The following is a 14,000-nucleotide window of genomic DNA, read 5'->3' as shown; positions in this document are numbered from 1 at the left end:
CGACATCCTGAAACCATTCCAGATGTGAGTGATGATGACGAGGACACCGACATTAATGATGATGAAAAATTTGTCGCAAACAAAAACTTCTTGAATTTCCATCCAGATTATCTCAAAAACCAACAAAGATATTTTCAGAACATTCAAACTGCAACATTGTTGCGACAGCAACAACAGCAACAAATTTTGCAACAATATCAGCAACAATTTACGCAACAACGGCAACAACATCATCAGCAACAAAACTTGCTTAACGCCTCCAACAATTTATTCCCTTCGTCACTTCGAAACGATGATGGATATGACACTTGCAGCTCTCAGCATCAACAAAGACCGCCATCAGAATTTCATTCGCAACAACTACAGCCACAACAACTGCAGCCACAACAACTGCACCCACAACAACTGCACCCACAACAACTGCAACCACAACAACTGCAACCACAACAACTGCAACTGCAACAACAAAATCAACAAAAAACATTTTCACATCATTTCCAACAACTACATAGTCCGTATTTAATGTTTCAAAAACGACAGCAGCTAAAACAGCAGCAACGATTACTACCGCTGCCAAACAGTCCAAATATTGACAACAACAACAACAACAACAACAACAACAACACAACAGACATCAACAACATTCCAAATATTAATACCATAAACGATTTCAATAACGTTTTCTTCAAAAATTCTGAATCTTTTGAAGAGAGGAAAAAGCATTTTAGTCTTTGGTTACAGAGTACTTCCGGCAGGAGGCCAGTTCCGGAAATGACGCCATTTTTCTCAGAAGATTTCCGCAATTTTGTTTTCTCTAGTAGCAACAGTAGCAGTAGTATTTGCAGTTTACTAAGTAGTAATAGCAACAAGAGTAATTCGGTTAAAAATGCCCAATTGACAACAGAGCGACAAAATTCATCAAGCAATTTTTCTGGCTTAACTAATTCTGTTGTCAGTCCTATCATTGTTGACAGCAACAACATCATCACCAACAACAACAATAACATCTCTAACAACAGCAATAACGTCAACTTGAATTATGGAAACTCTTTCGGCAACATCAACAACAACACCAGAAACCACAACAACAACATCAACTTGAATTATGAAAACTGTTTTAGCAACATCATCAACAACAACAACAGCAACAACAACAACAACAACAACATCATCAACAACAAAAACAACAACAACAACAACATCTATGACAGCAACAAGCCGGCCCACATTACGAATGAGATCAACAACTGCTACGTAGCACACGCATCCGTGAAACACAATCTCGACACTGTCCTTCCATTCACTGAGAACTCCATCCGTCACGCACATGAGATCAATCTCAACAACAACAACATAGCGAACGAAATTTTTACCAACTACAACAACAACTACTACTACAGCAGCAGCAGCAACAACAACAACAAGATTGATACATATTTCCAAGTGTTTAATGACAACAACATTTGTAACGTTAATGATGACAACGCAAACAACAACAACAACAACAACAACAACAACATAAACATAAACAACAATATAAACAACAGCATAAACAACGCCAACAACAACATAAATAACAACATCAATTACATCAACAACGCCAACAACGAAAACATTAACACTGACGACCTCGGTACTATATTACGACAACAGCTAACGTTGAAACGACGTAACAGTGACATCATGCTGACGTCACAAGCAAATCAATCACGTGATGCAGGTTATTTTTTACTATTTTTTCAGTTTCCTGCTCTCTCTTGCTCTTTTTTTTCATATATATGCAATTCATCCATTCTGACCATCAGTCAGTCACCATCCTACACTAACACAAGATTAATTATCCGGTTGATTGTTGGCTGGTCGGTTGGCTGGTTTGTTAGTTGGACAAATGAATTGACAAGTGAATCGTTTGTTGGTTGGATGGTTGGTCGGTTGGTTAGTTGGCTGGTTGGTTGGTTGGTCGGTCAGTTGGTTGGTTGGTTGGTTGGACGGTTAGCTGGTTGGTTGGTTGGCTGGTTGGTTGATTAGTTGGTTGGTTGGTTGGTGGGTTGGTTGGTTGGTGGGTTAGTTGATTGATTAGTTGGTTGGTTGGTTGGTAGGTTGATTGATTAGTTGGTTGGTTGTATTGCTTTTATGTGTTATTATCAGATGATAATTCATTTGAATGCCTGTTTTTAGGTCCGCAACATTTCCTCAACATAGATTTCTTTATGGACTTCGTATTCGTTAAGGTTTGAGTTCAATGGCAGATTAATCTCATGCTAATTTTAAATGAACAAATCGTGAAATTGTATATCTTCTTGAGTGTGGTGTGGTGCATGACGCATACATGAATGAATTTTATTGTGAATGGGACAATGCATTAGTTTATCAAATCATCCATTCACCTATTTATTTATTCAATTATTCACTCATTCATTCATTTTTTCATTCATTCATTCACTCATTCATTCAATCATTCATTCATTTTTTCATTCTTTCATTCATTCATTCTTTACGTGCCAATTTAGTTTTCATCGGACGGATTGACGTACAACGAAGGTCTCATCTCCATTCATTTAATCATTTTTTTTATTCACTCACTCATTCATTCATTCACACATTCATTCACTCATTTATTTACTCACTCATTCACTCATTCACTTTTTCACTCATTTCTTCACTCCTTACGTGTCAATTTAAAGTTCATCGGACGGACGTGGAGCGAGGGTTCATTTGATAGTACGTGTCGGATATCAATTCTATTAAGTCTATTCCCTTACTGCAATTTCTTCATTCATCTCTTTTTAGCCACTTTTTCTTCTTTTTTTGTTCTTTTTTTTGTTCTTTTTGTGATTTTTGGGTTTTTTTTTGTTTCTTTTTGTGAAAAACAGTTTCTTGCACCATCTTTCATGTGTTAGAATTGTTTTTCAGTTGTTTCTCGTGGCGTTATTTTATTACGAATTTATCATTTGCATGAATTTTAGAGGCGAACCTACTCGTGAAATGCCTTTTAGAAAAAATTTACACACACGCACGCACACACATACACACACATACCTCATACACACACATACCTAACACACACACACACACACATACCTCACACACACATATACCTCACACACACACACACACATGTACACACATACAAAGAATTAAAAACATAGCAACATTTTTCAAAAGTCGTCTTGTCTGATTGGTCGAACTTCCTGCGGGATAATTACCATTAAATTGATTGATGTTGACTCAAATTGAAAATTTATTTAACCGAAAAAAGATGAAAAAATTTCGTTGAAACAGCTGGATTTTCTCGTTACTGATTCGGTTTTTTTTCATTATTTTTATTGTATAAATTTTATTCCATTTGATAGCTCAGTCGGTAAAAGCGCCGTGGTTTTTGCTGTTATAGAGCGATGGCCTGGTTCGATTACTGATTACTGCTTGTTCAAAGCTAAAAATGTATTACAAGCCATGATGACAGGTTTTTAATATTTTTGTAGTTATTTTTTCCAACAGAACGACGATCACAATCCTATTACATTAACGAAACGATATTAACAATCGTTTCGTTATTTACAAGAATAAACTAATTTTGAGATTTAAGAATTAATATTGAGCAATCCTGAACCAATGAAGAACAGAGCAAATCCCATTTAAATGGTTTTTTCTGTTTTTATTTTTCAGTGGAAAAATTTTTCTCTCTCCAAAAAGTGAAGCATATTGTTAATACGGTCGTTTGAGTTGTATTTATTTTTGGTTTGAGTTTTAAAAAATTATTTCCTGGTTTTCGTTTAGAGTGATTTTAAAATTAGATTGATGCCACTTGGAAAGTTCTTTCACGAACAGATTCATGGAACGTATGCCAACTTGAATGACGTAGCTTAATTTTTAAAATAATTTTGAATAAAATTTGTTGATCGTTCTTATGTTGGTTTATGAATTTTTTTTTGTTGTATAAAGTTACTTAGTTTAATATTGATCGTTCTATTTCGAGCTCGCTGCTACCAACAATGAAATTTTTTTTAAAAGTCTGCTAAAATGCAAAACAAAATTTTCTGTTTTAAAAGCTTTAAATAGCTTTTGAAATATTTAAACGGCATTATTGTTCAAATTTCATCCATCCATCAATCATTCGTTCTTTTATTCGTTTGTCTATTTGACTATTTTTTTGTTTATTTGTATGTTTGTATTTTTTAACGTTTTTTTTAAAGTTACATATTTGTATTTTTGGTTTAATTTGTTCAGTCCATCTGCTTCGATGTTCATTTGTTTCGCCATTCGTTTGCCGGCTTTCCCACTTAGCCACCCAGTCAGTCGCACATCCATCTATGCACATCTTCGTCCACATATCCAACTGAGAGAAGAAATGTTTAGATACATTTTGAAAGCTTTCATCCGTTCAGCCATTTATTTTTACTTCTTCTTATAAAACAAAGGAAAGAGAAAAGCCAATGGTGCAAATTATTTTCTACCACCTGCCAAGTCAACCATCCATCTGACCCATGCTGAACAATTAAAAAAACTCAATTCGATACTGCTATTGCTGCTGCTGCTGCTACTTCTTCTTCCTCTACTACTACTACTACCTACTACTAATACTGTTACTATTACTACTACTACTACTACTACTACTACTACTACTACTACTACTACTACTACTACTACTACTACTACTACTACTACTACTACTACTACTACTACTGCTACTTCTTCTTCCTCTACTACTACTACTACCTACTACTACTAATACTGTTACTATTACTACTACTACTACTACTACTACTACTACTACTACAACTACTAATGATAGTACTACCTACTTTCACTACTAACAGTTACTAGCGCAAACACACTAAAATAGAGTTTTAAATATGACAAAAAAATTATGAAGTCTCAGTGAATTTTTTAAAAGTACATGAATTATTTGGAAGCACTGTTTCGGGTGTAACATTCTTCCGAGTAAAGCATATAAAAAACAAATAGAAATCTGAACTGTTAAAAGCAAACTTTAAATGTCAAAAATTAGACGTTATATTTTTCATGTACTGTAATTAAAACATGATGATCATTTTAATTATAATTAAATTAATTAGTGGTAGAACTTAAATACTGTTTCATTCTTCAGAAAACCAGAGTGGACAGTTTGTATATTTCTTCATCGCAGAAATTGCAATACATCGTATTGTTTTGTAAGGTTTGATTTTTTTCCAGATTCATTATCATTTCAAGAATTATCATCATCTTCATCATCTTCATCATCATCGTCGTCGTCGTCATCGTTATCATCATCATCATCATCATCGTCATCAACAGCTTCACCACCAACATCGTCATCATCATTAGCACTACGATAAAGCTCACGTTTAAGCTTTAAATGGCAATGTTAAATTCTGCAGTATGAAAATAGAACGAAATTCCAGATGAAAGAGAAAGAGCATTTAAAATTTTTAACTTTTTTGCTTTGGAAAAGATTTTAAAACAAATTTTTACGTGCGTCAGTGCATATTCACGCACACACGCACACACACTCGCACACACGCACATACACACACACCTGTTAATGGCTTAACGTCAGTGGGATTGCTGTTGCTGTCGTAATTCCACTACCTGATGTGAACAAACTCCGGCCAAAAAACTCCACTGACGATCAAAGCGAGAAGGAAAGGATGTTGAAGATTGATCATTTTCAGATTTATAACTAGAATTATCTTTACAGAATGAAGAAAATGAGGATTCTGACTTGACGATAATCGTCTATCGAGTTGTCGAAATCGCTTGACGCATCTCATTTCTTTGCTTTGCCGACTTGATAAAAAGTTCTACGAGTGGAGTCTCGCTATGCTTCTCGAGACAACTCATCCACTCAGACTCGAAATTATTTAATTTTTCTTTTATGATTGTATTCTTAAGCCGCAGTTCGCATCTCAAAACTCTTGAATAGCAAAATATGACGCAAATTGTCCTCTAAATCTTATATTAATATAGTAAACCTGCAAATATATTAATAATATTTTGTGCAACTAAATTAACAATGTTTATTTACACAGACATTATTGTTTCAAATTTATGTTTCAACAAAACACGTAGACAAACTCAATAGAGAAACAAATTAACCATGTATGATAGTAACAAAAAATTAAGGACAGAAAATATTATTCCAAAACTTTGTAGCACTAGGTACGGTAGCTCTTACAAAATTCACTCCAGCGTTTTTATTGCAAATGAAATAATAATGTTTTCTGAGAAAGAGAGAGAGAGAGAGAGAGAGAGAGAGAGAGAGAGAGATGAAGAAAGAAAGAAAGGAAGAGAGAGAAAGAAAGAAAGAGAGAAAGAAAGCATAGGCACAAGTGTTGAATGAGAAATTTTATTTTCTAGAGGAATACTTTTATTACTTTCGGTCACAATTTTAAATAAAAACATCAAAAATAATGACGATAATAATAATAAATGAATAAAAATAATAATAAAAACGTATTAAAAACAAAAATGTTAACACTGCCTGGTGTTTTAATGGAAATAGTTTACCTAAGTTAGTGTCAACCGGGGTTCTTTTTGCTTTCGCTTGTGGTTTGCATTTTGACAAACCTTTTTCAAATTTTTCCCATAATCTTCACAATTTATTTATATTTTAATGAAGTTATCAATAAATGATAGGTTGCTTTTAAACGAAATTTTTCAAAAATGTACCATTTGGTCGACCGGCTTAGTTGGCAACAATAGCAAGGTAATATAAATTAAAATGATCAACTCTCATGGCGTTATAGAGTTTCTGAAATCCCAGAAGTTTTTATGAATTTATTTAAAAGCTTCTAACGAAATTCAATATAGCTAACACTATCTAAAGTGTGATGCGAGTAACTTGCTTACTCTTAGGAGAAAAATAGTTTTTTTTTTAAGTGAATATGAATACATTTTAGGGTTTAGTATTATAGTGAAGTGTTTTTTGCTAATATATATGCAAGTTATGCTACATGCAAAATATAAATCGCTTAAGTTTTCATTGCATATAAGTCTAAATCTTCTAGTTAGCAATTGACTCTGATAATTTACTCGAAAACTTTTAAATTTTCAACAAAAAAAATATATTGATCAAAATTTAAAAACGCAATTTTGCATCACTTGTATTACAAAATTTTGATTTTAACTTAATTAACCAAAATTGAATTAAACACAAACACTAGAAATACTTTTTTTTATATAAGATCACTCTTTTATTATTTCAAGCTTTTTTGGTACGGTGTACCAAAGTTTATCACGGCGGGCAGCTGCGAATGAGCTTATAAAAATTTCATGGCATCAGTGTAGCAAGCAATAGAAAATTGGTGGTTGCAGGTAAGTAGGCAGAAGAAATGGAAGTAAAATTATTGCTGGAAGTAATTGAAGCGGAAATGACTACCGATTGCTGACCGTGTCTGGAATGTTAATGAAGATGTTGTTGGAAAAATTTTTCAAATAAAATGCATCGATATTTTTGTTGTATGTGCTTCCTTTCTCTCTCTCTCTCTCTCTCTCTCTCTCTCTCTCTCTCTCTTTCGCTCTTTCTTTCTCTTTTTTCATCTCTTTCTGCTGTGCCTTGAATCAAAAACTCAAAATTTCAATTATATATATATATTGAAAAAAACTGAACTTTAATAAGAATAGTTTAGGTTAGATAATGCTAAACAAGAATATAATGGTGCAGTTATACTATGAATTTTTATAAGTCATCCCGATCAAAACATTTTCAGAACCATCAAATTTGTTGCCAAACTATTGAAACACATATGGTATTTATTACTATTATGAAAAAGAAAAATTTGTTGGTAAAATAAAAATACGAAGCTATTTTAATTTCTCATTCTGATTGATTGGGCTGTTTATAAGAGTTACAATTAGTATCCATGAAGTTGGTTTGTGCACTTCTCAGAACAACAGTACAACTTAACAAGTTATTTCTTACATAGATGCAATCTAACATTTCTTCAGAAAGTCACCATCAACGCCATTTACTATGCATTTGAACCAGGTGATAGCACAAGAAAAATAACGTAAAATTTAGCAAACCTTACAATCTGAGCTAACAATGTAAATAACTCAAAGATAAATAAAATATATTTTTTAATTAAAAAAAAATAAAAAATATCAGTAAAACTTGAATGTCAAAATCCATATCTTTCATCTTCAAGTAGCGAGCAGAGCTTGAAGTCATGAAGAGTCATCTGTCTATATTATAAAATCTCTCGAGACCTCGAATGAGACAGAAAATTCTATTAAAAATTAATTTTATAAAAAAGTAAGAAAAATAAAAACGCATCTGTGAAGGATTATTGTCGTTTGGGGAATAGTTCATTCGCTATTTACGGCGTTTATTAAACCATAAAATATACCATTGAACGATATTTTTTGGATTTTTTCTACCTCATTTCACAAATTAAACACATTTTTGTATTCGTTGAAAATCTTATTAGGAATTTTCGTCTGATTTTTTGTTCATAACGGCTTCCAATTTCACAAAATTTACAAATATTAGTTTGTGTAAAAACACATACCCCCAAAGATAACTACACTTCTCGACACACACGTGCAAGTAGGTGCATAAAAATTGAAACAATACAAAGAGAGTTCAACAAAAACATACATAAACAATAAAAAAAAACTACAAAGTATTATAAATACAGTATGCACATACAAGCCAACGTATGAAATGATACAAACACAACAAACCATTTAGAAAAATATCCTAAATACATAAAAATGGATGCACAAACCATACAAATACAACAAACAGAATACAAAAATATGCACTGCATAATACACAAAACGAAGATACACAAGAAGAAGACGGGGTAAAATTTTATGAGTTGCATTCATTATTTAACATCGCCTTATTTTCGGTACGTACTCGGCCGGTTATGCTATGTTGGCTGGGAGTGCTACGAGCAATAAAGTAGCAATAATGGTATTATTATCATTATTATTATCATTATTATTATCATTATTATTTAATTATTTGCGGAAATATTCAGTATATTTATTGTTAAATTTTAATTGCGTCATGCTGTTTTAATAACGTACAATTTTTATAACACTGACTACTTTCTTGAGAATCCTTACAAAGTCAAACATCATCCAGTCGTGAATATTTTTAATCATTTCTGCTAATGTGCAAGTGAAACAGTTTAATAAATTTAGATAAATATTTTTTTAAAATCTTCTTTTAACCCTAACAAAGTTATCTATTGTGGGATAGTTTTAGCCATAAAATCCTTCTTGGCTCTGCCTCTGACTACTTCAAATCGTCAATGTGTAAAAAGTATTTTCTGTACTTAATTTTTGTTAGGTTATCGGTGGTAGTATTATTTCTAATAACTGTTTTATAACTTTTTTTTATTATTCTTTAAAAATCAGAATCTGACAGACGCAGAAACTGTAGCAACATGCAAGGCAGTAGAACAAAATTAGACAAATAAGTGAGAAAATAAATACAAAAAGTGAGGAAGAAAAATGATAAAACATGAAAAATAAAATATGTAAGAATAAAATAAATAATAATTATAATAATAATAATAATATTACACTGATATATGCATGGAAAGCATTTTATTGGGAAGAAAAATTTACGCTGGCTGACGTGTCGATTTAGTTTAATAGAGAAATGATTATGTTGGAATATAAATAGTTAGTCTTTTTAGTATCATTAATATAATTTTTATTAGTAATTGTAACAGTGATAATAATAGTTTATTTTACTATATATTATAGTATTTATTATTTATTTATTTTTTATTCTATATATTTTACTATTTATTTTACTATATATTATATTATTAGTTAATAATAATATTTTTAAAAGTAGTAGTAGTAGTAGTAGCAGTAGTAGTAGTAGCAGTGGTAGTAGTAGTAGTAGCAGTATTAGCAATGATAGTAGTAGTAGTAGTAGTAGTAGTAGTAGTAGTAGTAGTAGTAATAGTAGTAGTAGTAGTAGTAGTAGTAGTAGTAGTAGTAGTAGTAGTAGTAGTAGTAGTAGTAGTAGTAGCAGCAGCAATAGCAGTAATAGTTTTAGTAGTAGTGATAGTTGTAGTAGTAGTTGTAGTAGCAGAAGTGTTGATATTAAGAGTAATGAAAGTAGAAACACATTGGATGTAATTGAAAAGTAAAAAAAATTAGAGAAAAATAAAAGAGAAAAAGAGAGGAAAGGAGAGAGAGAAAAAAGAAAAAAAGAAGAGAGAGAGGAGAGAGAAAGAGAGAGAGAGAGAGAAAGAGAGAGAGAGAGAGAGGTAAGTAATGAGCGGCTGACATTCAATTGGAGCATCCATAATGAATTGCATTCTTTCATCACGTTCATTCTTTTCATCTTCAACTGGTCAATGAGGCTAATGGTGACGACGAAGAAGATGAGGATAATAATAATGGTGATTATTATGTGGCTGATGTAGTTACTTCTTCTGCTGCTGCTGCTGTTTATGATTATGACGACAATTATAATAATAATGGCGATTATTTTGTGTTGTGAGTATGTGTTTATGTGGGGGTGTGTGTGTGTGTGTGTGTGTGTTTGTTTATGTATGTGTGTTTGTCTATGTTCTGCGGGACCGTTTGTGCAAGTCTATTATGTGTGTGTGTGTGTGTGTGTGTGTGTGTGTGTATTTGTGTTCGAGTTTCTATGTTTCTCTAAATACGTTTCAGTTTGTGTTTGTGTGTGTGTTGTGTGCGCGTCGTGTATCTATCTATGATGTGTGTGTGTGTGAGTGTGTGTAGGTATTTGTATATTTGTGTGAGTGTGTGTGTCTGCGTGTGTGTGTGTGAGTGTGTGTAGGTATTTGTATATTTGTGTGAGTGTGTGTGTCTGCGTGTGTGTGTGTGTGTGTGTGAGGAGAGCATGTATACTAACGAACAAACAGAGCAAGACAGCAGCGCATAATTTCATTAAATTTTTTCTTATCAGAGTGAGGAACTTGTGGGCGTAGAACATGGCCTTGTAAATCCATTCCTCTGAGATGCCTTAACAATTTATTTTGCCCTGCGTTCAAATTTTCGTTATGGTATTATTTTCATTCTTTGTCCGTTTTTACTAATATGATCAATAGCTTCTTTATTTTCGTTATGATATTATTTTCATTCTTTTTTCGTTCTTGCCCTATGATCAATAGCTTTTTTTTGGGAATCTATTATGATTTATACATACAATAACATTAGTATTACTTCAATTACTGTTACTGCTTGTACTAAATCTGTGAAAATCTCAAACTAATAATGCTAGCTTAAGTAACTTTTACTGCAAAAGTTTAAATTCAAACTGCTCTGTTGATAATTTTAATGATAATACTTTCCTGTCACACATTTTACTCTCAAGGATTCTACAGAAACCGCCAACATTCTTTCTAATTTTACTGTTTCTCTAACTATTACCACTGCTTCTGCTACTTTTTTGCTGCTGCTACTACAACGACTACCAAATTTGTAAATACTAAGATGAAATTACTGCAGCAGCAGCTTCTCATACGGCAAATTCAGTTACCACAAAGGCGTCGGGCGCAATTACAATGCATTGTCACGTTCGATGTATAGCTGTAATCAGCATAAGGTTACCAGGGTATTTATTAGTTCAATGTTTTATGATGATGGAATGGTATCTGATTAATTGAGAGGACATTGGTTTAATCATCATCGGTCATTGTAATTTTTGGTCGCTATTATGGTTCTAATCATTCATTATTATTTATTATCCTCATTTTGTGTTTTTGTTATTCGTCAACATTGCTATTTTCATTCTTCTCAGTTGTCATCATCTATTCGTATTGAGATTCTTTGTTTATTTATCAATTTTTAATTGTTTGTCACTGTCTAACACACACACACACGCACATATACACGCAGGCACACACGCACACAAACACACACGTACGCACACATACGCATACATACATACATACACACACACACACACACACACATTAAGGACTTTTCCTACATCACGTTCTCCTTGGGACCTTAAATGATATTATTGCATTATAAAATAAACAAAGACAACCAAGAGACAAGATTGGCCACTTCAATTTAACCATCAATCTTCCCTTCATTTATTTGTTCTTACTTTCACTCTGTTGTTTGTCTTTTTGTTTTTATCCTTCGTTCATTATTTAAGTATTTTTTTAAGTTAAGCAATGAGAAGCTAAAAAAAACTTTATAAAATTTTAATTTTCAGTCCCAAAAACTAAAAATACTAAAGTAAATTTTAAACTGTTTCAACAATTAAAAAAATAAATTAATAAAAATTGGCCAAACTCAAAATTATTTTTCTCCATTTTCTTAATTTCTTTAACATGAAAATACAAATGCTCCGTGAAAAACAACTTTCTTCTACATTCCCGTGCCTTATCTTTTCAGGGCAATGGCGACCATCGACCTCCACAAAACCCGATCTTTAACACTTTGTAGTAGCTGAAATGTGTTGATATTCAACAAGTGACACAAGGACTTCACGAATGTTATTCGCTGTTGTTAGCGATCTCTTCTCCCTGCAATCTTTCCAGTAGCTGACAAACAACTACAACCGAGAAATCCAAATCAGCCTGATGAAAAGTCTTAAAGTTTTCAACCGGCAAACATCAGCAGGCTATTCAACCAAGCAAGTCATTTTTAAATGTATGTATACATACATGCACTGAGATGAAAAAAAATTTTTTTTTTTAAGATTTTTTCGTCTTTCAGTTTTGGCGTTATGAAAATTTGTTTTATTTAAACTCGGTGCTGTGTTTGACTTTTAAATATGCAGATTAAAAGCCTTCAAAGTGCAAACTTTCTTTCATTTTTTACTCTTCCTTTCATCCAGTCATCGACACACACTTTCATTCATTAGTTCATCCGTTCATCTGATCATCCGTTCATCCAATTATTCGTTCATTCGTTCGTTCATTAATTTCTTCATCCATTTATCCGTTCGTTCGTTCGTTCATTCATTCATACATTCATTCATCCAATCCTCTATCCAACTTTTCATCTATCGCCTGTTTTTCATTGTGAACTTTTTCAACAATTCTCCCGTGTTATGTCGGTGGAGATATCAGGCACGTTACAGTGATGGTCTCCGTTGCAATCAAACCCAGTTACTGCGTAACCAAAGGCAGGCGTCGTAACCATTCACTATCTCGCCAACTAGCTATAACTTTCTACTTTTTAAAGAATACTTTTTGCTGTCAAATTGTAACAAGAGCTCATTCAAAGTTGTTTTTTGCTTGCCAATGAATCAAAAGTTGTTACCGAAACTAATTTTTTTGCTTGCCATTGAACCAAAAGTTATTACAGAAATCATTTTCGTTTCATATTTTTTGATTTATGTCATGTTAAAAGTAGTGAATTACCATTCACCATCAGTATATTTATTTATTTGTCCAACAATTAAGTTAGGTAACAATTAAGAATTTTTACACATGGTTATTAATGTGTACAATAAAAAAATTTAACCGAAAAATGTTAATGTATGTGTGTGTATGTGTTTGTGTGTGTGTGTATGTGTGTGTATGTATGTGTGTGTATGTATGTGTGTGTGTGCGCGCGTGCGTGCGTGCGTGCGTGTTTGGGTAGGTGACACGTTCATAAAATAGTACTTAAAAGCATGCCAAGCATGGAAAAATTGAGCAGACATGTTCATACACGCCTGAATGGAACAATGGGTTAACATCGACTTTGAATGGGATAAATTTGAAAATAAAAACATACAAACATGCATACATACATACATACATACATACATACATACATACATACATACATACATACATACATACATACATACGAAACGAAACGAAATTTTATTTGCTTCTCAAAATTAAAAATTAAAAGAAAGCAGGATGACCATAATAGAATTTATAAAAAATTCATCTAGTATGGCCACCTAAACAGAAATGTTCTATGTTCGTACAAAAGTTTTTCAGCAAATAATAAAAATTTTCCCCAAATGATCTATGAGAGGCATGTTAGATGTTAGTTGTTAGTAAATTAACGAACTCAACTATGTTAGCATAACAGGTGTTAGTTGT

General features: G+C 32.5%; 1 protein-coding gene across 1 annotated transcript in view; it reads left to right on the top strand.

Annotated features, from left to right (window-relative positions):
- Positions 1–3,867, top strand: part of HELRODRAFT_177725 (hypothetical protein) — a gene marked incomplete at both ends in the record, with an annotated part of 5,104 nt that extends 1,237 nt beyond the window's left edge. Inside the window, 4 exons of the mRNA XM_009025883.1 lie at positions 107–511; positions 712–1,720; positions 2,179–2,231; positions 3,778–3,867. Coding sequence (XP_009024131.1) covers positions 107–511; positions 712–1,720; positions 2,179–2,231; positions 3,778–3,867 — 1,557 coding nt within the window. The remainder of the gene's footprint in view (positions 1–106; positions 512–711; positions 1,721–2,178; positions 2,232–3,777) is intronic.
- Between the last annotated feature and the right edge of the window lie 10,133 nt (positions 3,868–14,000).

This window comes from Helobdella robusta, assembly GCF_000326865.2.
Source record: "Helobdella robusta unplaced genomic scaffold HELROscaffold_44, whole genome shotgun sequence".
Lineage (NCBI taxonomy): Eukaryota > Metazoa > Annelida > Clitellata > Rhynchobdellida > Glossiphoniidae > Helobdella > Helobdella robusta.
The sequence above is the reverse complement of the archived record's forward strand: the minus strand, read 5'-3'. Positions and strand labels throughout refer to the sequence as shown.